The sequence below is a fragment of the Podarcis filfolensis genome (genome assembly GCF_964270895.1).
Source record: "Podarcis filfolensis genome assembly, chromosome: 13".
Classification (NCBI taxonomy): Eukaryota; Metazoa; Chordata; class Lepidosauria; order Squamata; family Lacertidae; genus Podarcis; species Podarcis filfolensis.
In genome coordinates, this window is record NC_139615.1 from 35,581,013 (window position 1) to 35,608,138 (window position 27,126).

General features: G+C 43.5%; 1 protein-coding gene across 1 annotated transcript; it reads right to left on the bottom strand.

The window, feature by feature from the left end:
- On the bottom strand, positions 1-26,637 carry CCDC47 (coiled-coil domain containing 47). The gene is made up of 13 exons (XM_083583195.1): positions 26,485-26,637; positions 19,945-20,207; positions 17,742-17,849; positions 16,202-16,376; positions 14,635-14,756; positions 12,564-12,629; positions 11,420-11,521; positions 10,322-10,432; positions 7,906-7,991; positions 6,727-6,785; positions 5,660-5,769; positions 4,053-4,220; positions 1-2,249 (listed from the first exon to the last, which is right to left on the bottom strand). The coding sequence occupies exons 2-13, from the start codon at positions 20,200-20,202 to the stop codon at positions 2,169-2,171; spliced, it is 1,446 nt and encodes a 481-aa protein (XP_083439321.1). The 5' UTR covers positions 20,203-20,207; positions 26,485-26,637; the 3' UTR covers positions 1-2,168.
- Positions 26,638-27,126: the final 489 nt, after the last annotated feature.

Genomic DNA, 27,126 nt, shown 5'->3' on the forward strand with positions numbered 1-27,126 from the left:
TCTGTGAAACAATACTTTATTCAATTTTACTTTCTACATCTAGTGACAAAATAGTTTGAATCCCACATAGGATTGCTATTTCTGCTGTAAAGTACTATAAGTGGTAGTTATAAAAATTACTAAATTCAAATGCCTTTTTTTCAGGTTGCAGGGTTTTTTTGTTTTTGCATTCAGAAAGAACCTGTGCATTTCCATGCTCTGACAAATGTATTTTAGCACATGCCTGTTTAAAGGAGCAGCTCAATGTTATTGCATCAAAGATATTTGCAGGTAAAAGCATCGTCAAGAAAATACATTAAGAAACAAGTTCCTTCCCATTAAACCCAGCACAGAAAGTGTATCCGTTACGTACAAATGATTAAATGCCAGCTAGTCAAGCATTTATAAAATGCAGCAATTCCACAAGACTGCAAAGTGTTGAGAAACTCCAGTTTCCCCAGCATACACCAACTCCTCAGTAAATAACCTTTAACAGAAACAAAAGGTAAACTCCTCTAAAAAAAAAATTATTCTACCTTGCTGGGGAATAATTGCACAGTTATTTTAGTCCCTAGCTCCTTGCCAAACTGTTATATAGCCAGCGGCCTCAGAAACATAAAAAGAAGGCATTACCAGGGAAGGTGAGACACAATTAGAACACACTGAAATCCAGAAAAAGCTGCTAAACAAACACACATAGGCATCTGTCTAGAGAAGGAAAGGAACCCAACATGTGAACTCAGCCAGAACCAGCAAGCACCATCCACATGGGGAAATGGGCACAGCAAATCCATGTGCAGATACACACTAGTTTGCTGTGTTGGGATGGCTTTCAGTAACGGGCCGATGCACGAGGAACCATGTTTGATTCCATAGAAAACTTTATGCAGCAGCAGGGGGCTCACCAACTGTTATGCCCCCCCCCCAATTTCTGTGCAATTTAACAGATAGGGTCACATTGTTTTAAACCAGATACATATCTATATATATGTTTAGAAAAATCAAATATCTATCACTGGGCAAATTCTTTTGCACCTGTCGTTTCCAAATTGCCAACTTACACACCAACAATACCATGCACAAATCTTCAGGCCCAGATCCTACGAAGCTTGAACAGCAATGCTTATCCGCACACAGGCTTTTCAATATGTCATCCACAGATTGATTTCCAATATGCTTGCCCCAAACTACACTCAGCAGCTCCCCGCCCCCGGAATAATTCCAGATTAATGATTTGAAAAACTGCAAGTATTTAAATAATACCCATTTAGCACCTTCCTATTTCGAGAGCTGTGAAAGAAGGAAATCTCCCCTTCTCTCATGCGCTACAATTGGTTTTAAAACCTGAATTATTGAAAGCATTTGTGTTTTGTGCTTAATCGCTTGATATCTAACTGTGCTGGCTGCGCCAATTACAAGAGTGGTGTTCCACCTCCACCCCACCATGAAGGTTGGTTGGTTGTTCTTTAATTTTGGCCATTATAAGTCTTTATTTTGCCCCATTCCCAAAAATAGTATCAAAGTGCATATGCATTGCTGGCACATTCTAGGAAACTTCCCATATATATACTTTTAAAGAAACAAGGAGTCAAAGAATTCCAAGGAATATTGCAATTTTCTCCAATACCAAAGCAAGTAGGGTAAAATGAACAATCCAACAACATGGAAGACAATTGCAAAGCTCTCTATATACACATCTGCATGTACATAAAACCAGAGCAGTGGCTGCAACCCTGAAAATATTTATTAGCAGTCCAGTCCCACACACCAAGGGGGACTGAAGTGGGCTTCAGGGTTGTATCCTACCTGCTGGGAGTGCCAATGCAAAGAACACCTCGCTTGCTGCCGACTGAAATGTAACTTTGGTGTTTATGGGATCACTTTTTGAAGCAACCCAGTGCACGCAGGCACACGTAGAAGTTAAATCAGAACTGATGACCCATGCAACGTTTCCAGGAAAAATCCTGCGATTCACCCAGGAAAAGCTCCTTGGCGTTCTAACAAACCTTACCACATGTACACATTCACAGAAACGCTTTGAACATAATCCCATGAGCAACAAAGGCTAGTGTCAGAAGTGGTTCTTAATGGGCAATGATTAAGGTCAGGAATATAATTAGTTCATTGTAGGAAGCAAATTGCAATTCTAGGGTTGGCACCAAGAAAGAGGTTTCTCGTAGCTTTGTTCTTCACATGGCTTTCACTTTGATTTGCTTCATTTTCATTTGCTTCTTCTCAAGTTTCTTCTGCTCACGCCGCAAAGCAGCCTCCTGTTGGAAAGGTGACAAACTGCGTGAGTCCATGTGTGTTTTGCTTGTGAAAACAAAAGCACAAATTCAAAGTCATCAAGGAAATAAAGTTGAGAGTATAGGCTAACGGTTTTTCCAGGTAATCACTTTGTTGTGCCACAAATGCAACCACACGTGACTCGGTTGTTGTGGGTGATTCAAACATCTCTCCCACATCTTGCTGTCGGGTGGGGAAATAAAGTGTTGCCTAGTGAATTTCTGCAGGAGAGCAAAATGATATGACTTTCTAAGGAGGTGGAACTTCCCATCGAATACCCAGGCTGGCTGGAAGCCAAAACACTGCAATAATCAATCACTAAGAAAATATGGCCAGGTAATCCTCTACAGCTGGACATGCAAGAGTCCCAAGTAGCCCAACCTACTGCAAAACCCGAACAGAGAACTGACTGTTTTGACATTGGCAGGAACCCAATGCTCTCCTGTCTACAAGAACAGAAATGTACCTGGTAAGATTTTCCTTCCCTCTCCTTCACAGGCAAGAGGACATCCAACAGAGGAAATTGCTACCTCCTAAGCCAATCCTGGTAGTTACCGATTTCTACTGCTGGAGGTCTCTGCAGAATAATTCACCCAAAAGGCCGCCTTGGCCAAGGCAGGGATTTCTATCTTTATAATGTCTTGTGACTGTGCAATTGGAGGCCCTACAAAACTCTACTAAGGGGGTTCTCTCTCAAAGGACTACTAAGGCTGCTACACCCCCAAATAAAATTGACAAAAATTACCATTTGGCATTGCTGGGGCATAAGCCAGAGCAAAGGACTCAAACCATCTAGGTAAGAGTTGCCAAGAAAGGACAAAAAGGAACAATGGTATAAAGTTTATTGAAATAAAACTGAGAGAAGATGGAATAATTAGAATACGCAGCGGTAAAGGGTTAACAAAATGAACCACGGAAGGGGAGAAGGAAGTCGATGATGAATGTATGGTTTGTATTTTTGTGAAATGTCAATATGCAAATTTTGTAAAAATGAAAATGAGAATTCTTCTCTTTCTTTTTTAGGAGCAAACAAGTCTCTGCTAACATACAGGTTTTATGCAAGCCACAAGGCTTTGTTGAATATTGATGTTTCCTCCATGGGGTTGGAAAGTCACAGGGGAAAAAGGCACTAGTACCTGTTAAGCTACTTGGAAGGCCAAACCTGTATTGGGGGATCATACAACCACGTTGTTCTGAAAAATACAAAGCTCCGCTGTATGAACTCTGTATTGATTTGTAATGTTTTGTTGGGTCTCTGGACCATAATAAAGATTGTTGTTGTACAAAGCTCCAGCTGGAGAGATCTTAAGGATACAGCGCCTAGAGCCTTAAAGCATCTAGCACTAAGGGGCTAGAATGAGGAAGCATAGGTGGAATGCTAAGACCCCGCATAGGAACCTAATGGGCCAACAGAGGAGAAAACAGCAGAACAATTTTGAAAAACGTCTAGATCAGGGGGTCAGTGATATCAAGTGACCATCTAAACCCCCAAGAGTGCCTGAAAAAGCTGACATCTTTCATTCTGGGATATTGGGGCAGACACCCAAACTCAGCTCAATCACGAGCACCAGCAACTTTGGTAAGAGCTTGATTTTCCACTATGCTCAAGTACAGGGTTTCCGAAACTTGGATCACCAGCTATTTTTTGGACTACAATTCCCATCATCCCTGACCACTGGTCTTGCTAGCTAGGAATGATGGGATTTGTAGTCCAACAACAGCTGGAGACACAAGTTTGTGAAACCCTGCCCTGGTACAATGGGGCTTGCATCTAAAGCTCATTTTACCTCCAAGCGGCGCTGCTTCTCTGGATCTTCCTCATTCATGATTCTCTCTTTCTCGGCTCGTTTCTTCTCCTCCCGGCGGGACTGAGCGGCCTCTTGTCTTTGCACATGAGTCAGTTTCAGAAAGTTCTCTTCTACACGTGCCCTATTCTTATCCGCTTTTTGTTTGCCCTTTGCCCCGAAGCAAGGGAGAGACACAAACAAGTCACAGTATGAGCAAACCTTTAGTGCATCAGGCAGTGTTGCAATGAGCTCAGCACGGGAGATAAAAATCTCTCAATACTCATATCTGACAAAGCTTATTCCCGAACTGGTCAAAACTGGCTGGATTACAATATTACAACACACTACTCTGACACGTTTACGCGAGCTGCCCTTGATGACTCTTTGAGAGTGTCGGCAGGTACAGTGCACAGTTGCTCTCCCCTTTCTAAAAAGAGTACCGTACAACAATTATCCAGCCCTGGAACTGGTTTTCTGTGTTCTTCCAAGCGCATGTCAATGTGCTGGTTTAACATTTACAGCTTGGCGTTACCTGAACCCTGAACATCTAAAGCAGCCCGCAGGCCAAATCAGATCCAACGGGGCCTAATTTGGCTGTGAGGTTGTTTTCCACAACCAACACTCACCTGCCCCACACCTGCTATTATGTATAAGGTAAAGGTAAAGGGACCCCTGACCATTAGGTCCAGTCATGACTGACTCTGGGGTTGCGATGCTCATCTCGCTTTATTGGCCGAGGGAGCCGGCATACAGCTTCCGGGTCATGTGGCCAGCATGACTAAGCCGCTTCTGGCGAACCAGAGCAGCGCACGGAAACGCCGTTTACCTTCCCGCCGGAAGGTACTTTGACGTGCTTTCGAACTGCTAGGTTGGCAGGAGCAGGGGCTGAGGAACGGGAGCTCACCGCGTCGCGGGGATTCAAACCGCCGACCTTCTGATCGGCAAGTCCTAGGCTCTGTGGCTTAACCCACAGCGCCACCCGCGTCCCTTGCTATTATGTATATTTGGCTGCAAAAAAATAAATAAATCAGTAAAATAAATAAATCAGTAATAAATAAATCAGTTTTAGCTGATCAGCACAAACTATCAGCTGAATTCAGCCCTTCTGAAATTGGTAACATTATTGAGCTCCCAGCTGGGAACTCTGTAGTACAGCTGATCCCTGACCAAAGCAGCGCCTGCTGTAAGCACCAAACAGCTGATTGGCACTTACAACAAGCCATGTAGAGAAACACCATCTTTACCTCCCTGGTTTGATCAGCAGCTGCTGCTGCAAATCCCACTTCCTTTGCCTCCAAGGCTTGAAATATAACTGTGTGGGCCAAGGAAAATGCTTGCCATAGCCGTGGCGGTTGCACCCACTGGTCAAAGTGGGCCACAATGTTTAGGGGAGGTCAGGATCCAGTCCACTGACTGAATCCATTCCCCACTCCCCAATCTAAATGACCGCTATATCCCTTCTCAGCTATATCATGTCCCGTTGCAACTAACGCTAGTCAGCCGAGAGCACTCTCTCAGGTATGTATCTGTGAGAAAGAGTGACAGTAAGGGAATTATCAAGGATTTTGTAAACAAGAGCCATACACATCAATTAGCACATGACTTACCTCTCTGTTCAGACGGAATTTTTTTGCTTTGTCAATGGAATAAATAACCATGTTCATCAGAGGCAGCAGAGCTTCCATATCTTTTGGGGAGGTGTTGCCTGATCCAGGCACTAGAAAAAGCAAAAGTAAACTTTCCTAAGCTTAAAGGCATTGAAGAAAAGGAAAAGCATTCAGAAACAATAGTTGGAACAGAAGTGTTTCTGCATTACTCCATTTCTGGGACAGAAGTTTTAATGGGCGCTTCATTAATTAGCTGATTAAATTAGCTTATTACGGAACAGTTTATCAAATTTGTATACAAGGAAAAAGGTACTTCTAAAGCAAAAAGCATATGGTTTTTAAATCAGGGGTGGCTAATCTGTTACCCTCTAAACTGTCATGTCTTCCTTGACCTTTGGCTGATGGGAGTGTAATCCAACAATGCAGAGATTACAATCCCTGTTTTAAACACTGTCTCCTAAACAGAATTACTGCATCATTCCAAATCCAGGTAGGTAGCCGTGTTCATCTGACGCAGGCAAAATAAAAAATTTTAAAAATTGCCCATTATGCTCGATAATCTGAAGTAGTATCTGAAGAAGTGTGCATGCACATGAAAGCTTATACCCAGAACAAACTTAGTTGATCTCTAAGGTGCTACTGGACAATTTTTTAATCCCCGCCCCCCCCGACTGCATCATTCCAACTCACCCATACTTTTAGAATTGTTGATTGTCATAACTTTTGCACACAGCTGATTTTCCTGCACAATTCATTGACAGAGGACAACTATAGATTTTTCCAGTATTTAGAAACGCTCCTGCCAAAAGATTTTCTAGGATCCCCCATTATCTTTCCTGCTTCACCTGCATTGGTATGCAAGAAGAAAGCTGTGACTGTGTTTCTGGGACACTGCCCTATTGTGACCTCCCTCTTATAACAACGGGGAGGGGGAAACTACTACTGAAAATAAATAAACTCTTACCCACAAGACAATACAAGTTATATTTTTACTGTGAAATGTGCTCCCAATTGTAACGTTTTACATCCTCAAGAAAAGTAGTTTGAAAACCGGCATGGTTGCTTACCATTAAAAGTAAACAATAGTGTCTTTTTAGTTTCAGGCAGTTTCAAAGGCTGACCTTCCCTAGAAGAACAAAAAAAAAAAAAAAAAAAGCATTTGTGGAAGGATATTACAGAATGTAACAAACAAAGGAAACATGGCAGTAACTAAAATCACCATAAGCGAACACATGATGGGCTTCTGTTTTGGGTGTGTTTACATGCATTCTTCATTATGGGCCAATCTGGAAGATTTTAAGCTATCGCAGCAATTTCCTGCAAAGAGATTTTTTGAGTGCTCCTGGAGTCGCTTTGTGGTGAAAAAAAAGCGATGAATAAATTAAACAACCACCACTTCCTTGCATGGCGTTTGTGAATACATTTCCCACAATGAACCCTGCTGGAAACACTGATGAGAAACAAAATCTGATTAAACAATAGTCTCCCTCCACTGCAAAGTGTTAAGACACTCAAGAAAAAGCATCCTACAAGGAGAAGCCCAATTGCATCCAGGTGTCTTTTACCAGCAGTGGAGAATCTGTCATGGAAATCTGCTCCTTCCACAGAGGAGGCCAACCCATGACAGATCCTTACCCTCTGACTTGCTGCAAAACAGACCACTTAGCAGACTGCTGCGGGAAGCATGATGGTCTAATGGGCAGTAACTGGGACACAACCTATAATTCCTTCTGTGTATCCTTCTTCAAGCAGCTGTGGATTAGCCAACAGCTGTATCAGGCACCCCCAAACTCACCCCTCCAGATGAATTGGGACTACAACTCCCATCATCCATAGCTAACAGGACCAGTGGTCAGGGATGATGGGAGTTGTAGTCCCAAAACATCTGGAGAGCCGAGTTTGGGGATGCCTGAGCTGGATCATATAGCTGCTCTAAAGAAACAGTGCTTTCTTACTGACTGCCCTATTTTAAGCACTCCCACTTCACATACTGTAGAGCTGACCTCTGGTGCTGAAGAAAAGCCAAAGCCTACTGTAAACTAAATAAATTATGTGACCAGGCCAGTTTGGAATCCCCAACTCATGGCTATCATGACCAGAGGAACAGCACTATATGGGCACCCTTCTCTGCTCTCTGGATAAGAAAGGAGACTGCCTACAGTAGTGGTTGTTCTCTCTCCCACCCCCTTTACTAAGTTCAGTGCAACATTAATTTGAAGGCATGCTATTTATTGTGTCATACTTACTCTTGCATAAGTTTTGGACCGGAAAACTGGTCCGAAAAATGGACGGACTCAATCTTGTCAGCATAATGTGTGAGGTAATGGATCATCTAGAAGAAGAAGAAAAAAGAAGATCTGGAATGCAGTCGTAGCTTGGAAGTCAAAGAGCTTAGTTCCCGAACATTTTGGCTCCCGAATGCCGCAAACCCGGAAGTGACTGTTCTGGTTTGCGAACTATTTTTGAAAGCTGAATGTCCGACGGGGCTTCCGCGGCTTCCGATTGGCTGAAAGAGCTTCCTGAAGCCAATCTTGCAGCCAATCAGAAGCTGTGCTCTGGTTTTCGAACGTTTTGGAAGTCGAACGGACTTCTGGAGTGGATTCCGTTCGACTTCCAAGGTACGACTGTACTGTAACGTAGGAAGCTGCCTTAGGCCATTGGTTCATCTGGCCCTGTATTGTCTGCAGTGACTGTCGGTGGTCCTCCAGGGTTCAGGTAGCGGGCTCTCTCTCTCTGCCCTACCTGGAGACACCGGGGATCAAACCTGGGACCTTCTGCAGAGAAAACAGATGCTTTTACCACTGAGCTATGGCCCTCCCCTGCTTTCTCCTAAACGAAATGTTCCTAGAAAGCACTCTGAGGAGTTCTTCATTGCTTATGAAATAGTATACACTACCTGAATAAACTACATTTTTCCCCTGTTGCATCCATAATGATTCAATCAGCACCACAAGATGAGCCATGCTGGGTCAGATCAGCATTTTATTACCAAAAATGGCCCGTCAGATGTCTCTGGGCTGGAAGTGTATAGAAAGCCAGGAAATCTTTTTAGGGTACTGATAAAAATCTCAAAAGATCCTAGCAAAGTACCTGGGTACAAAATCAACATAAATAAATCAGAACAGTTTGGTTTTATCCTACTGAAAAGGAATGAAGATGAAATGATAAACAAATGTAACGCGCCCTGAAGGTCTCTTCGGATCTGCCTAATCAAAATGGAGACCAGCTGACTGAATTCAAACACAGTCAGCTGCTGCAAGAAACAGAAAACATCTAAAAGAAAGTGGGAAATGAAAAAAAAAATATCTGGGCTGAGTAGATTTTCAATGATTAAAATGAAAATGTATTGCCCCAAATCCTATTTTTCTTCATGAATATGCCACTAAAGAGAAATAACACATGACTCACAAGATGACAGAAGGTACGGCTAAATTTTCTTTGGTCAGAAAAGAAGCCCAGAGTGCCCAGAGTCAATGTAATACCTTATCAGCTAACATCACAAGGAGGGCTTTCTTTCCCCGTATAAACCGCTATTACCATGTGGCTATGCTGCTGTATTAGGAAGAATAGTTGCAGAATCCAGGAACAATAATAAAACAATGAGACGTATTAGTTGTTGCTATGGCATTGTAACCCCACAGAGCTATCAATCAGGAAAAACCCTGAGCCCTGCATGAAAATATCTTCACTATATAAAGGGGGGAAATAATAAAGGAGAAGACATCTGTTGGCAGCCCTTAAGTTGTGGAATGCCCACCCCACAGCTTTTGGCAAATACTGAAAATGTTTTCATTTTGCACCCAATTCCTGTGACTGTCATTTGTTCTAACCTTTTTTTAAATACTGGGTTTCAAATTGTTGCAATCTGCCCTATGACCTGCTGGTGAAAGACGGGAAGTAAATGTAAAAATCTTTATCATCATCATCATCCTGGTCTTGCATGAACTAATGGCCGTATGTTATAACAAAGAATTGGAAAATAAGGAACAATTAGGGAATATGCAAATATGGGAGAAGTGTGGTCAAACTTGGAAAAAATAGTGGGAGATGGTACAATAATCTAAGACTCTTTCCCATGACACCGGAGCAACCCTCAAATTATCAACAACAGCAAGGTATCTTTCTTACTGCAATTTGGGAGCCCTGAGTGCTCACTGGAAGGACAGATTGTGAAGCTGAGGCTCCAATACTTCGGCCACCTCATGAGAAGAGAAGACTCCCTGGAAAAGACCCTGATGTTGGGAAAGATGGAGGGCACAAGGAGAAGGGGACGACAGAGGACGAGATGGTTGGATAGTGTTCTCGAAGCTACCAGCATGAGTTTGACCAAAATGCGGGAGGCAGTGGAAGACAGGAGTGCCTGGCGTGCTCTGGTCCATGGGGTCACGAAGAGTCGGACACAACTAAACCACTAAACAACAACAACAACCCCACAAAGCTGAATGTTCCATTTTTCATAGCTGTCCAAGACAGAAGGATTCTTGGGGGGGGGGGATGAGTAAGGTGATTCCAAGGTGCAGTTTTGTAGATGGCGACCTCAGAAGACAAAGTTCAAGCATTTGAGTGCCCTGTTATAGCTCTCATGAGAGTTCACACCAACCACAGCCTCAAAGATTTTATCTTTTTTAAAAAAACACACCAAAAAAACCCAAACCACATTACCTTGGTATCCATCATTCCTTCTGTGACCTCACCCATCTCAGACAGGATAGCCAATGACTCTGGCAGCCCATACTTCACTGCGGTCTTGGGTTTGTCGCTGCAGAACTCACTCTGCCAAGAAATTGCCACGTTATGACAAGCATGGTCTGGACTGCATCTACCTCCCCTTAAGTAAACAGGTGTTCGCACAATTTACTTAAACCTTAGGAACTGCTTTAAGTTCCCAAGAGCTAGAACTGAAGCCCTGGTCAAGCAGACTGCCGCCTGCCTCTGAAGACTCAAGAGATCCAAAAGAAAAAGCATGCATATGCATACACAACAATTTTGTTTTTTATTACATTTGTGGGATATTTTTTTTAATGACCTCCCTGAAGCCTCAGGGTACGTTAGGGCATTTTAATGGCATGTCTAGGTAAATTATAAAGACAAAAATGCTCCAAATCAACAAACTTTCTCTCTTTTTTATAACTGGCATAGAGGCTGAATCTTGAAATTCTATTGGCACTAAAGGAAGTTTTTGAATTAGTTCTTATGAATGATAGACTAAGGCTAGCATATATGATCATCACTCAGGTGTATCACCTGCACTTTAATAATACAGTGAGTATAAAAAAACTCATTTACATCATAAAGGAAATTGGGTGTACCACCAATGCTTTTCCTCTATCCTCTCTTCGCACGCTGAAATTCCTTCCCTTCCTGGCTTGAGGCAGAAAATAGAACCATGCTGTGGTTTTCGATTTTGGTTTGCTGAGCAACCACAAACCACTGTTTGTTAGTTCAAATGGCATGAAAGAAACTATGGATTGTGACAAACCAGGGAAGGAATTGCAGGGAATGAAGGGTTGACAAAACATGAGGCAGAGGGTCCACGTAGCACTAAACCATTGGTTAGCAGTACATTTGTAACACCCCACTGTGATGAATTATGTTCAGAAAACGCAACGACTGCACCCAAGTCAAGGTTCTTAGCAGCAGACTACATCAGGTGGTTTAAAGAAGCGTACCATTAAGGCAATTTAGGGCCAAATGCCATTTTTATGCATTTTCAAGTACATTACAGATATTCTGGTTTCCTCCCAATGTCCCGGGACATACCAGGTCCTGCATTTCCTTCTGAAGCCGCACCAAAGCTTTTCTTGTCCCAACAGCAAACACGTAGGTATCCATGTCGTCGTCGTTCATGGTAACTTTTATTTGCTGAGCAACAGAAAGAACGATTGTCACATCCAGGCTTGCACACAAAAAAAGGACATAAATACAAGAAAAAGGAAAGCAGTGACCAGGACTACATGCCATTGCCAAAAGCAAAAATAGATTCAGACTTTACAAAGGGCTATCAGCAAAGATCAGGGTCAGGTTGGATAGGAGCCCCAAGGTAATTACAAAGGTCCTCTAAAATATAATTACAAGAGAGCATAACATAAACGACTACTTCTCCTTCATAACACAACACCAGGTGAGCAAATAATAGGTCCCTTCTAGCAGCAAGGTGTTACCACTGCTAGAACAACTTACTGCATACTTTATCACCCTAAGCAGTGTCAACAGTTTTCTTCGAACCACATTAAACTGAACTGCAGTCTTTTTAACCCACCCAGTAAGTGAAGCATTGCTTCGCTTAATTCTACTGCAAAGGATATTCCCAGTGAAAGAAATCACAGTCCTACATTCAAGCCCCTTATGATGGCAGGGAAATGGACAGAATTGGCAGGACAACCTCTCATTGCATGCCTACACAGCTATTCCCGTTTTGGACAGTAATTCCTAACTTTGGGTTAGGAATGAATGACAGAGAGTATTATTAGCGGCTGGCATTGCTACACGCTTTCAGTTGCAGCATGCAGCAAGAGCAACTCTCGGTAGTTCTAGACAAAGAAGCACAGAATTCTGCAGCCAGAATAAATTACAAAATGTGCGTATAATTACTTCTGCATAACGTGCTACGATTCTGATGGACACGGAGCCAGGCAAGTTCTTATGCAGAGCAATGCTCCCTATTCCAAAATTCTGCTGAGACTCCCTCGGGCTTCTGAGAATTTCAGCAAACACCACAGGTTAAGAAGTCTGCCTTCGCAGGCTCAAGTGCTAGAAACTTGGGGGAGTTGCTTTTATTAACTAACAACATTCTCAGCATGACTGTGGCAGCATGGAATTCACTCATTTCTGTGTGTAACATGCACCTCAAATATAGTTTCACGAACTTAAAAAGCTCCCTTAGGCCACAGAACTAAACACTTACCACTTGGTCACAGGATGGCCTCATCATGCGAGCGAGAACGTTCAGCAAGTCTTGTCTCTTGAGAAACTGAAAGACAGCATTTGGACCGTGGTGAAACCCTGCTCCAGACTTGCAGCATAGAATGGCATGTTCTTGCAAGGCCCATTAAAATCAACTTATGTGAGATGTACCATAGGACTCCCTGCCTCACAAATGTAAATACTGGCGCGTCCTGCTAGTGCAAGGAAGATCTACTGCAGCTCCCAATAATCATCTGAGCTTGGTATTTATTGCTTCTTTCGTTTTATTATATTTAAACTCTGCTCTTCTTCCACCACAGAATTCAAAATGGCCTGGCTTGGAGAAGTTAGCAATATCTTCTTCCACCTGGAAACTTAATGTGTGCCATGACCAGACCAAGGCATGATTATCTTCAGCAAAGCCGCTGCATTATGCAATTTCAATACCACCTTCTGGGATCATTTGTGTTCTCTACACATTTATTTTTATTTAAATGCATTTGCAACCCCAGGAGCAGCTAGCCCAGCAGGGTGGAGCATTGCTGCTGCTTAACAGGAGGAGGAAGAGGAGGAGGAAGAAGAGCAAGAGAGTGGTAAGATTTGAAGTATGCAGGCATGCTGCAGAACCAACACTGCATTGGTGCACCTGTGCAGCCCCAACCTAGTCACTGTCTTACCGTTCCCAGCAAGCAGCACTACGCTCCTGCTGAGAAGCTGCTCCAGCAGGTCTAGCCCCATCGTGTGTCTAGTCCACCCTTTGCCATGTGGTCCTAGGGCAAGTTACATACAGCTTAACCTAACAAGTAAACCATGTAATGATTAAACATTTCAAGATTGTTAATTAAACCAAATAAACAGCAGTCAGTGACAGCAACACTGTAATGGAATATTCTGTCCTCACCCTCCATTTCCCCCGGTGCAAAAGAAGAAGACGACGAGTTTGGATTTGATATCCCACTTTATCACTACCCGAAGGAGTCTCAAAGCGGCTAACATTCTCCTTTTCCCTTCCTCCCCCACAACAAACACTCTGTGAGGTGAGTGGGGCTGAGAGACTTCAGAGAAGTGTGACTGGCCCAAGGTCACCCAGCAGCTGCATGTGGAGGAGCGGGGAAGCGAACCCGGTTCACCAGATTACGAGTCCACCGCTCTTAACCACTACACCACGCTGGCTCTCAAAACGGTGTGCACTGACGCAAAATGTGTACAATGACGAGATCAGATGCACTTCAGAAGGGAGGACGTTGAGTCAGAATGCAAGCATTTGCCTGGGCCCTGTCATAGCAGGAGATCAGGCTGGGGAGGCATGTCTGCTGAGGCAGGAAGGCAGATGAACTGTGTTCCTCATGCAAGCAGCTAAGCAGAATGGAGCCTTGCCTTTCCACATCTCCTGTTTTCTGCCAGGGTAAAAGTGGGGCTGAGCTCTTGGTTCCCCAGTTTGCTTCAGAACTTTCTCTCTCTTTTGCTCAGCTGAAGTTCCTATCTGGAAACAAGTTTTCTGTTCCTGCTCTCTTCACACAGTTATTAAAAAGACAGTGGTACCTCGGGTTACATACGCTTCAGGTTACAGACTCCGCTGACCCAGAAATAGTGCTTCAGGTTAAGAACTTTGCTTCAGGATGAGAACAGAAATTGTGCTCTAGCGGCGCAGCAGCAGCAGGAGGCCCCATTAGCTAAAGTGGTGCTTCAGGTTAAGAACAGTTTCAGGTTAAGAATGGACCCCCAGAACGAATTAAGTACTTAACCCGAGGTACCACTGTAACAATAATACAGTGAACACCACTGCCATTTCATATGGATTGTTTGTGTGGGTGTGTTAATTCTATGTTGTCCCAAAGGCACTTATTTATATAATGAAATACTACCTGGGTAGTTGATTCCAAAAAGAGGTGCTGCTTGATTCACTGGCATTTACGCTATAGGGTCTTGCAATGTCTGCGTTCCCCCCCCACCCGCCAACCTTCATCCTCCTGTGCTTTTTAACAGAGTGAAGTCATTTGGAGTCTGCTGCCTAAATACTCAACTTGCAGACATGTAATGCATACAACACTTTGAGATGCTTTCTCTCATACCTTGAGCTGTATAAGCATGCCCTCGCAGCACACCCTCCCGGAGCACCACAGGTTATAAATATGTTCGTTCTCTTGGTTCAGCTTGCCCGTGCTTGTGGCTTCTTTATTTGTGCCGTCATCCCCTTAAAAGAAAGCATAAGCTGATCAACGAAAGTTTATTACTGTATACTTAAGACAACGCTGCAGTGTGCCATATGGCAGGCTGCTTTTGACAACTCAAGAGGCTTTGGTCGGTATGAAATACTGCAGCCTGCCTTCCAATGGGGATGGGATAGCTGCAACATGCTGCACCAATACTCCAGTGACTGCTCTGCCTCCCTGTTGCATTTCAGGCTCTGCAACGTAAAGATGGGGATCTGAAAAGCCTTAAATGACCTGCAACAGTATACCCAAGAGATCACCTCCACTCCTACTTCCCACCATAAAAATGGGATGTGATCAGATCTTACATATGCCATCTGCGTATCACATCAAGTCTGCTCAAGCATGCAAAAAGGTGTGCTCATGGATTGAAAAGTTTGGATTTGATATCCTGCTTTATCACTACCCAAAGGAGTCTCAAAGCGGCTAACAATCTCCTTTTTCCTTCCCTCCCCCACAACAAACACTCTGTGAAGTGAGTGAGGCTGAGAGACTTCAGAGAAGTGTGACTGGCCCAAGGTCACCCAGCAGCTGCATGTGGAGGAGCGGGGAATCGAACCCGGTTCACCAGATTATGAGTCCACCACTCTTAACCACAACACCACACTGGCTCTCTAAGGTTTATTTGGTATCTTCAAAAGATACTGTCTTTTATTTAGTAAAGTTTATTTACTAAAATAAATAAAAGTTTATTTATCTTTTAAAAGTTTATCTTTTATTTAGTAAGGTTTATTTAGTATTTTCATGGATCTTGACTTCAAAAAGCCTGAAACCTTGCTCCGTTCTCTACGCTGATATTCCACTTTCTCTCCCCCAGCAGCCTCCTGTGGCATCCCCTTTTGGAACGATCCCCAGCTCTCTGAATTTGTGCGCTCTTACAAACTTATCTTCTGTAAGTATGTCTCTGATTTCTTTGTGAACTCTTTGCAATCTCTTAAGTTTTGCCATCTCTAAACAGAGTGTCACTTTATCTCTTTCAGCAATGCACTCTTCCCAATTTCACCTTGCTCTTTTTCTTGCTCCTTCCAACACTGCAATGGATTTCCTGGGAGTACTGTTCCCTCTTTGCTCAGCGCTGGCCTCTCCCTAAGATTCTGCACTTTCCGCGTTCAGTTTTTACCTCTTCAACCCAGACTTGATTCCCTTAGCATCAGCCTTCAGCCCTCTAATGCAAGATATGTCTCACTCCTCCGTTTGACATCTCAGCTCACACAACTGAAAACTGAAAAACTCGGGAGGAGGTTTGAAGAACTTGGCTGATTTGGCACACACTTTAAATTCATTCTCTCCTCCTGCCACCTTCTTGGGCCAAGCTACTCTTTGATCCACACCAACTTTATGAATCCTCAGCACCTCTCCTGTAACTCTGGTCAAGTGTTGGGGAAGGAGTAAGGAGCTACTAGGCGGGCTTTAGGATGCAACTTACCAACAAGGGCAAAGTTACTTTCAAGCAGCTCCCGGTGACTATTGAACCAGGCCTGAGCCAGGCGGTTGTTCTTATTCTTCCCAATGATGTAGTTCATGATGTAAGCAAGCAGCCCCGTCACCATTAAGATTTCCATGTAGTAACTCTCCCAGCTATTTTGGAGGTGGGCAGGGACCTGTGGTTGAATTTGGACATTGTTAAAACTACTTCATTTTGGGAGGAAATCAGTTGCTCATCGTCATCAACAACAACAAAATCTGGTTGCGAGTTACAAGACACCTTTTTTTAAAATTCTTTTAGGAACTACCAATTACTAATTTCGAGACATAATATATCGAATCAAAACAATCCTGCGTTGGGCAGTGGCTCGGTGCTTTGCATGCCTCTTCCCATATGACCCAACCTGCACCCTGCGCTCATCATCTGAGACCCTGTCTTTGTGTGCCCTTTTCCCTAAGAGGCCCAGAGGGCAGCAACTTGAGAATGGGCCTTTTCTACAGTGGTTCCCTGCTTGTGAAATGCTCTCCCCAAGGAAGTTTGCCTGGCACCTTCATTTAATATCTTTAGGCACAAGGCAAAAACACTTCTCTATGAGCAAACTTAGCTGACCGAACATTTTGTGGCTTTTTAAATTTGTGGGAGGGGAGGTGTTATTGGTTTGTTTTTGTTTTGTTCTGTATTATGTGTTCTCATTTTGTATGTTTATGTTGTGAACCACCCTGTGATCTTCGGATGAAAGGCGGTATACAAATTTAATTTAATTTAATTTAATACAGTGATACCTTGGTTGTCAAACTTAATCCGTTCCAGCAGTCTGTTCGACTCCCAAAACTATTCAAAAACCAAGGCGCAGCTTCTGATTGGCTTCAGGAGCTTCCTGCACTCAACTGGAAGCCACATCGGACGTTTGGCTTCCAAAAAATGTTCGCAAACCTGAACACTTTGCGGCATTCGGGAGCCGATTTGTTCGGGAGCCGTTCAACAACCAGGGTACTACTGCAATATTAATTAATTAATAATAAATACTTCAGTGATTACCGCGGCCCATTCAACCCTACAACTTAATGAAATTTAATTACCTTTTCTGCAGCCTAAAACCTGGGCACTGCCAGTGTGCTACTGCAATGTCAGGCAATGTACAAAATATCAGTTACTAGAAAAGAATGATAGGATACCGAGCAACTGCACAGCGTCTTTGAAAGAACAGAAGATCACTTTGGGCAGTCGACTAACTTCACGTGGGATGGGGCCTAGCAACAGAAAAATCTGTATGCTTTCTGTGGAAATGGGGGAGGGGAGTATAGTGGAAAACAGCAAATGCAAGAAAACTCAACACATGAACAATTACATCCAACTAAGTCATACTCAAGAGCAAACCCACTGAAATCAACCCACTTAAGCTAGCCAAGTCTGCTGATCTACTTGTATTATTTGGTTGGAAACAACCCAATGAAGCTTAGTGATGTTGAATTAGGTTAGAGCCACTATGAGATACTGTTAATTAGGGGCTACATGTAAAACTCTTAGTACATAGGCTTACATCAACAATTGTTATAGGATCTTTACTCTTGCCGGGAGATGCATCAGGTTTCTCCTCATAGCCTTCAAACTCTTCATCGTCGTAAGGCTCACTCTCTGTATCACCTTCCTACAATAAGAAAGCAAAAGATACAGAAAATGTCATATGTTTCAATGAAGTAGACTTCTACTGTATCTATATTTACTGTTGGAACTGCCACTGGATACAGCTTTAAACTGAAGGAGCCACCCTGAATTGTGACATTTAATTCTTATAGTTCAATCTTCCTTTGGAAAACTCAGAGCAGCTCACATAGGGCTCCAAAATAATATCCACTGGGCCCCTGAGCAAACCGAGATTTTGGATTAAATATAACAGCAGCATGTGCCTTCAGCCAATTCAGAGAAGCTCGGTATATGACATTAAACTTGCTTCTAGGAAACCTGGTAATTGTTTGCAATGGTTTCTCTGCTATGTTTGATAGCATCTGGGTGGCTGTGGAGTGTAGCACATCTATGGTTGCCTAGCTAGGAAAAAGAAGGCTGCATCTTTCATACCTGCTTCTGAAACGAAATTGAATGGGATGGCCAGCTATGTTTCATCCTAGTGCAGGCACAACGCAAAGAGGTGGCAATGTTAATCCACGCTCGGAGGCTGTGCAAACAACAAAGGCACAATGTGCCCTACTGTAAACGTTAAAAAGAAGTTAATGCAAGCGCGCTCTCATGGCTTGAAAAGGTAGGTACCACTGACACCAAGTCTCCAGGTGTCTGAATTTAATAGAATCCTATCTACAGATGCTCCTCAGGTTCAGGGGCTGGATGCTGCCCTCCATCTGGCCTTCAGGGCTCTCCCCAGGCCTCAGTCACGACTGGCTCTGTTCCATGCACTCCACAAGTGCAGTTTTGCCTGACTGAGACATATCCCCAATTGGTGATAAGGCTGCCTGTTTGCCTGGAAAGAGGATGGAGAGATATGTCTGGGTGTATGTAGAAAACTTTGACTTTTGCAGCCCTGGAATGTAGCCTTCTGAAGAAAGCAAGAGAACTCTCATCAACTGTGCCATTCACCATGTCTAACTAGTCCATGGAAGGTTGCCTATGATAGAATGTGGCCCTCAAGCTGAATTACCTTCCTCACCCCTGCCCTACCGCCTTTGCAATCCTAAAGATGATCCGTAGGTCTGTGGTAACTGGAAGACAGAGCACAGTAACACCCTTGAGATTACTTAATTGTCGCACGAGCTTTCGTAAGCAACAGCCTATTCCATCAGGTGGATGAAATGGGAGGTGGCAGACACAAACATGTGAGTTGAGGTACAGCGCAAGATCAATCAAGTTAGCAAGGATGCGACTTTAAAAGAAGGAGGGTGCCAAGAAGACATCTGATTGCAATGATGGATTACTTCAATACAGCCTACACGATTGTCCAACCTGGAACTCAATCCACGTGCAGAAAAATGGTACAGATTTGAAGTGTTTAGACTGCCAGCCTACATCTATTTACCTACCTGAACTGAGCGGGACTTACTTCCAAGTTTATGTGCACATGATTGCTTTCCAAGGCATGGGAAAGCTTGCTGCAAAGACCACATCCAGCCATGAGGGAATGCTTGCCAAACCTCATGCCACAAGCAATGCTGCATTCTGCTTCTCTACAGCGGGGGTGTTACCATTAATGCCCCAGTGTTATGAGATGCCCCTTCTCAAGAAGTTCCTATGCCTCCCCATGCCCGCTAATGTTTTTTTAATTAAAAAGCCTCAATACTTTTGTTTTTCAAGGAGCCCCTGTGTTGACTGTTTGTTTAATGTTGCTGCTGCTTTCTGTAGTGATTATTTTCCTTCAACTTAATTGGTCTTTTGAATTTAGGATTGCCATATGTCCTCTTTTCCCAGGACACACCCTCTTTTTCATGGGTATACAGTCATCGCAGCGATCCATAGTTAAAAGTAGAAGTCGGCAAACGTGTCCTCTTTTTTGCTCATCAAAACATGGCAACCCTAATGTTAAGCTGTGCATCTTTGTACCCCACTTTGGAAGCATTCGTGAAAAACAGTACAGAAATGTAGTCATTACTTAAATACAACATAAAACCTAATTAATATATAAAATCTGGCTTTGCCAGTGGAATAGACTGGCCGACCTCATAACTCCACCATCAGCAACCCTCCCTCAAAATAAAAATGACAAAGAACAGGCCAGGCCCTTCCCCCGGCTTTATCACCTGCGCATCAGCATCCTCAAAGTCAAGATTTTCGTCTTGACCTTCAAGCTCAACTGTGGCCTCCTCCTCGTCATCTTCGGTCGTGACGACCCGCTGGGGAGATTCAGTCGCAGGATCTTCTATCACATCTTCAAACTCAGCGAAGTCGTTATCATCATATTCCACAATGTCATCGCCGTCGTCAAACTCATCGAACTTTGCCCAAACGAGGCCCCACGGGATGAAGAGAACGGCCACCAGGAAGCACACACTTCTCATTCTTGCTGGGAAAAGCAAAAAGGCAGCAAATACCGAAATCTTCAGACCTGGGAATACAGAAACATCCAGCGCGTGCCCCTTCCTAAAATAGCAACTGAAGAGGCTGGCAGCTCCCTGTCGGCTGCAAGCAACACGCTGGGAAATTTATCAATCTGCAGTTTAGCTGCATGCCATTTATGTATCAGGTGCACAAATAAAGATGTGGTGGTCATGTTACAACACTTTTACACTATGCTCCTCTAGGAAATGTAAGACATGTCCGTGAGCCAGAGAAACAGTTGTGGGCAGACACATGGTTCTAAGAGCAAAAGGCCACATCCTGCATGTTACCGGCAAGACCTAAAAGGGGCAAATTTGGACTACTGGTTTGGCTACTTATGAAAAATTGCATTGACAGAGAAGCTCACTTAGAAGCTCGAGGTACTGAAAGAAGCATGTGGACACTTTCACTACAGACTGGTACTAACAGCTGCATATGCACAAATCTGGACTGTTTTAAGAGCAAATGTAGACACTTCTTCAACTAATTGACATGAAACCCGTGAAAGTAAAAGAAATTACAGTGGTACCTCGGGATGCGAATGGGATCCGTTCCGGAGCCCCATACGCATCCTGAATAAAACGTAAGACGCGTCGGCGTGTGCACGGATCGCATTTTGCCACTTCCGCGCATGTGTGTGACATCATTTTGAGTGTCTGTGCATGCAGCAAAACCTGGAAGTAACGCACTCTGTTACTTCTGGGTTGCCACGGAGCGCAACCCGAAAGCGCTCAACCTGAAGCACATTCAACCCGAGGTATGACTGTATAGGTACATGGCCAAAGTCACCCTCTGTTTTTGAATAGGTATACAGTGGTACCTCGGGTTAAGTACTTTATTTGCTCCAGAGGTCCGTTCTTAACCTGAAACTGTTCTTAACCTGAAGCACCACTTTAGCTAATGGGGCCTCCCGCTGCTGCCGCACCGCCAGAGCACGATTTCTGTTCTCATCCTGAAGCTAAGTTCTTTACTCGAGGTACTATTTCTGGGTTAGCAGAGTCTGTAACCTGAAGCGTATGTAACCCGAGGTACCACTGTACTACTAAATCTGTTGTTGATTTGTTACTCTCTCTTTTTGAATAGGTGTACTAAATCTATTGATGATTTGTTATAACAAAAATTGAACAATAAATTACGGGGGGGGGGGAGAGCCACACCCTAAGTTTCTTTTTAGCTACACAGAAGTAGCATTGCACCACACTTCTCAATTACTCAGATATAAAAGAGGAAAGAGACTACTAAGAGGGTAGAGGAACAAAGCCTCTTCCTGAACACACTAGAATTTGAGCTTGTTCTCCTTTCTGTCACCATAGGGTGACAGGTCTGCCAATCATTGGTTTAGACTACCCATATTTTGTGCACTGATAGTGCAATCCAATGCCTGTCTGCACAGAAGTAAGTCCCCCTGAGTTCAGTGGGGCTTACTCTCAGGTAAATGGGTATAGGATTGCAACCTATCTAATTTAAGAGCTGGATTATCAAAGTATCCATATAGTTCAACCCCTCTTTTCCGAAAGTGATCAGGAAAATGACTCTGGGAGCCCGCAATCAAAGCATGAAGTAAAAAATCATCCCGTTACTTATCCCAAACATCTAGTATTCAGAAGTACAGAGTCTGGAGACTCCATTCTGTTTAGCAGTCACAGCTAAGAAGTGCAACCTCCAACTGAAGGTTGTATATAGGATGACAGTCACCAATCAACCCACACCCATACATGTGCATGCAAATGGGGGGAAAGTTTACTTAAGGAAATGATGGACTTTGTCAAAAGTTTGAGACTCTAAGCTGAAAATGTCCAACAGACAATTGCCTGATCTGCACATAATGATAAACTATAATTTATTTAACAAACCTTGAGTTAACAAGTTGTGATCAAACAAAGCATGGCTTGATTCTCCAAAATTTGGTTCATTTTGCAGCTGCTCTCGTTTGCTGTAGCTTGGCAAGTGTGGGGTGGGATGCCAAATAAACCATAATTAGTTAAGGAAGACTGCTTGGTTCAAGCCATGGATAAAAGAAACCAATGTTTCTAAGTCAACAAAAAACCATGGCTTCAGATTGTGGTTTGCAGGCAATAAACAAATCATATATAAGCCTCTGGACACAGTTAGCTCACAATACTAAAACATGGCTTAACTATAGTTAAAAAAGCACTATGTTTGAACCAGACCAATGTTGGACTTCACTTTATAGAACTCATGCCTATGTTACAATCAGGGTGGATAAAAATCAATGATTTAAAAATAAATAAATAATCACATTTTTTAATTTTAAAATGAAATGCTTTTGGAGGAAAAATCTTTCTAAAGATAGTTTTCTATTTAATTTACATTATAGTCCAAAGGCTATTCATCAGGAAATAAGGATGTGTTTTAAGTTTTTCATGTGTGCTAAAACTCAGTCTAAGGGTTTTTTTTAAAAAAAATTGTTTAACCACATCAGTTAACAAACATGGATACATATGCTATAATGTTATTGTTTCAGTTAAATGTTATTAAGGAAATTATTATTTTTCTCCTTCCAATAAAGTACAGCAGAAAAGTTGTCCAAATATACAGCTAACTTATTAAACCTCACAATAATTTCATAATCATCTGTCAGTGTATTTATAATAGTACAACCAAACCAGTATGGTAATTTTTAATATAACTATAAAAACTACTCTGAAAATTTATTATTCCAAAAATGAAACCTTCATCTGGTTGTAAATATTAAGATTATACCAGCAAAAAATGAGTCTTTCTGTAAAAAAAAAAAAAGATTTAAATCAAGTCTTACTGACTAGTGATTTAAATCGTGATTTAAATCAAATCCACCCTGGTTACAATACAGCTCACCTGCTGTACAAGCAACTGTCATCGTTCATAACTCATATAACACTTCTCAGTATAGTTAGTAAATTACTGTGTAGCACTGGGAAGTTTCCATTTGCTGCTGGAAGAAGACTGCTGTTTTGGACAGCAATCAATAAAAAACGAATTGCACCCATCTGCAAATCTCACATCACAGTATCGTTGGGAGCTGAGGTCCTTGTTAGGGTTATGTTACAGACTGACACTGTCAATGCCTGTTGTCAGTACCTGCCGCTTGCAACACCGCAGCCTTCCGTATTCCACAGTTACAAGGAGTAGCTCCTTAAAAGGAATTCAATCTAGGTTAGGTAAGGCAATCTAAAATTAGCAAGAGCAGCCAGAGCGCTTCCATCCATCAGCTACGTTTTATAAGCAGGCAGGCTTGGGAAATAAAAAAGGATGCGTGAAGGAGAAATAGGCTGCTGTAGTGCTTTTGGCACACACTCTCTGAATGCCAAATTGACTCAAGTGTGCAGAGCAACAGCTGCTTTCAAACTAAAAATGTAGCCCAGTCTCTCTACTTGCCTGGCCATTATCAGGGACTGGGCTGGACACTAAGGAGTAGTAGCTGAATACCGATGAGTGGACAACCGGGAGAAGGGGAATTGCGGAGAACGACTAAGAAGGAGGGATCAGTGATCCGGGGGAGCCTGTAACAGCCAGGAGGCAAGAGGCAGAGGCGGGAGAAGCTACAGAATAGAAGAATGAAGAGCAGTGCCAGGAGAGAGAGGTCAGGCTGGCATAGCGTCAAAGACTTCCACACCTCCCTCTCCTATTCAACCATCTCCCCATGACCAGAAGATGATTGAAGAGGGAGGAGCAGGAACAGGTTACATGCAGGAGGAGGCTTTGCTTGCTTGCTTGTAAGGAGGTTAAAGGTAAAGGGACCCCTGACCATTAGGTCCAGTCGTGACCGACTCTGGGGTTGCAGCGCTCATCTCGCTTTATTGGCCGAGGGAGCCGGCGTATAGCTTCCGGGTCATGTGGCCAGCATGACTAAGCCGCTTCTGGCAAACCAGAGCAGCACACAGAAACGCCGTTTACCTTCCCGCTGGAGCGGCACCTATTTATCTACTTGCACTTTGACGTGCTTTCGAACTGCTAGGTTGGCAGGAGCAGGGACCAAGCAACAGGAGCTCACCCCATTGCAGGGATTCGAACCGCCGACCTTCTGATCGGCAAGTCCTAGGCTCTGTGGTTTAACCCACAGCGCCACCTGCGTAGGGAGGTTAGGGAGATAAATAAGCTGGGGCTGAGGGCGGAGTGTTGGGCTTTTATGACAAAATGGGTGTACAAATTTTGTGAAATAAATAATATAATAAAATCACCCTACCCTTAATATGCCTGGTACTTCTGGTCTTCCTACTAATATACCTATCTATTTAGAGCAGACACAGGTGGAAGGTAAGACTGAGCTCTTCAGATAGATTACCTGAGGATCACAGTAGGAGTTTCTGACCTGCAACTGTTTAACACAGTAACATCAAAAAGGCTTCCACCAAACTAGGCTGTCAGAAACCCCGATGCATAGGTTAGCTGTAGATTTCCCACCAATTCTGTCTGTTCTCACAACAACCCTGAAGGGTTTGAAAGAGAGGGAGAGACCGGCTCAAGGTCAACGAGCTTTTGGAATATCTGAAAAAATATCATAATCAGATTAAATTGCGAGCAGCATTCAAAATATGAGCGGCTGAAGAAAAATGATAGGTGAAATGTCTACTAGAATGAATGGGATGGGATTAAGAACATCACAGAAGGAAAGGTGGAAAGTTTAAGAAATGTATAAGCAATTGAAAAGCTGGAATTTATAAAGACTTTATAGTTTGTTTGTTTTTTAAAAAAGGAGGTAAACCAATGAGCATCATGGGCAAGCGGCAATTTGAGTCCAGTGTGCCCCAACCTGGTACCCTCCAAATGTTTCGGACCCCTGCCATCAACACCAGGCAGCATGGTAGAATTAGTGATAATGGGAGGTGCAGTTTAAAACACCCAGAAGGGACACCAGGTTGGGGTTGGAGAAGGCTACTCTAGTTATAACAGCACCCTGGCTCACTGGCTTGTACATACATACATACATACTAGGAGCAGCAAGTAATGAGATATCTCTGTATCTGGCTCTTCTATCCTAGCTATCATTTCACCTCAAACTCAAGCTGGTGAACCACTGGATTGTAGGAAAAAAACAAAATAGGTTTATCCAAGCCTGATTTAGAACTGTACCCTTTCAGAACTATATTCAATTCTGCTGAAAAAGTCTCCCCACTCCACCCCAACCACCTGGTTCAATACTCAGATTTACAGAACAGTCTCCCCATTTCCAAGCATGCACCAGGAAATTATCTGTCCCTTTTAAGAGCAGAAGAAAAGCCTGTCAGATCAGGCCATCTTGTCCAACATGCTGTTCTCACAGTGGCCAACCAGGAGCACAAAAGTGCTCTTCCCTCCAGTGGTTTTTAATTCCAAATCTGTGTATGGCAGGTAGTTAAAGAGCTTTAGCAGGTAAAACTAAGCCACATTAAGTGATTTTGGACAAGCACTGTATACTGTCAGGTGAAAAGAAAACGGAGGCTGGAAAAAAGAAAAAATTATGCTGTCGAATTCCAGGAAGCCAGCATCCATTTTCTAAGCATATGAGAGATTATGTACTTTGGATTTTTCCACCATGTTTTACCAGACAGGTCACAAAATTCCCACACAGCGAGCTGCAGGAACTCCAAGAGTTCCTATAACAGAGCCATCTGAGCTATGTGACATAAAACAGCATTCCCCCTATCTTTATACCGTACTGTTAAGATATTTTGTCCTCTCCCAATGCACACACACGTGTGTTACATACACACACACTCCTTTCCCCCATCAAGATAAACAACCCATACCACAACCTTAGAAGCCAATCTCTGCTTCTATAACCCCCTCTTTTTATTATTTATATAGCTACCCAGCAATAAAAACAAAAGCAACCTTGGGCAGTTTGCAAGCAACACTCAATTGAAAAGCACTGTAAATAATAATTAAGTACAATAAAAGAGAACGGGGGTAGGAAACAAAAAAACAAAACACCTTTCCTTGTAACAGCGGCAGCAGAAGCAGCTAACGAAACAGTTATTTCAACACCGTTCCCACGACCGGGGTGGGGTCGGCTACACACGTGTCGTACGTACACACGTGTCCTGGAGACCGACCTACAAATTCCAAAGGAGATTTCGTCCCAGGCCTGGAAAGGGGACAGCCAACTGTCTACCCCTATGGAGCCGCTTTTGACTCGCTTAGGAACCAGCCAGGGGCCTGGGAGGGCGAGAGAAGGGCCCAGCGGACTCCCCTTAGCCTTCGCCCCTCTCCCCGTACCCCGAACCCTTCAAACTGACCCACCTGGCGCAACCCCGGGGTACCTGAGGCCGGCGCTGCCGCTACAACGACGTTCCCGAGGCCCAGCTCGCCTGCCTGCCTGCCGGACTTTACGCTCGCGGTTTCCTTCCTCCTCCTCCCGTAAGGTACGCGAGTTGCGTAAGTCTGCGCAGGCGCCTCTCGCCTGAAGGCCAAAGAAAGGTGAGAGGCGGACGGAGGAGGAGGAGGAGGAGGAGGAGGAGGAGGAGTGGCTGGGAGCGGGGCGGACTCGGAGGCCTTTGCCCCGCTTCCCTTCGGGGTTAGGGAAAGGGGCAGTGCCGGGTTTACTTATAAGCTAAACAAGCTATAGTTTAGGGCTTCACCTTCTTGGGGCCCCCAAAAAATTAAAGAGGGGGAACTGGATGTACATTTCCAAAATACACAAGATAAAAATCAAATCAAACCTACATACAGCAACAGTGTTTTGTGTTGTGTAGGCTCCTATGATGTAAGTCATGGGCCCCGCCTGCTAGCCTGCTCCCTAAAATATCACTGGTTTGCTCATTTCTATATATAGGGTGCCTACATTCTGCTATTTATAATTATTAGTAGTTTGCATTCATATATTTACACCTATTATTATTTCATGTTATAATCTAGTCCCTAGGAACTTGCTATGAGTCTTTAAAAATTGCATTTCTAAAGGA

Excerpts from the sequence above, each read along its gene's own strand:
- CCDC47 (XM_083583195.1), bottom strand. The coding sequence starts at position 20,202 with ATGAGAAGTGTGTGCTTCCTGGTGGCCGTTCTCTTCATCCCGTGGGGC. Across the intron at positions 14,757-16,201 it reads AAGTAACTTTGCCCTTGTTG|GGGATGACGGCACAAATAAA; the intron begins GTAAGTTGCATC and ends CTTTCTTTTAAG. Across the intron at positions 6,786-7,905 it reads GGTCCAAAACTTATGCAAGA|GGAAGGTCAGCCTTTGAAAC; the intron begins GTAAGTATGACA and ends TTGTTCTTCTAG.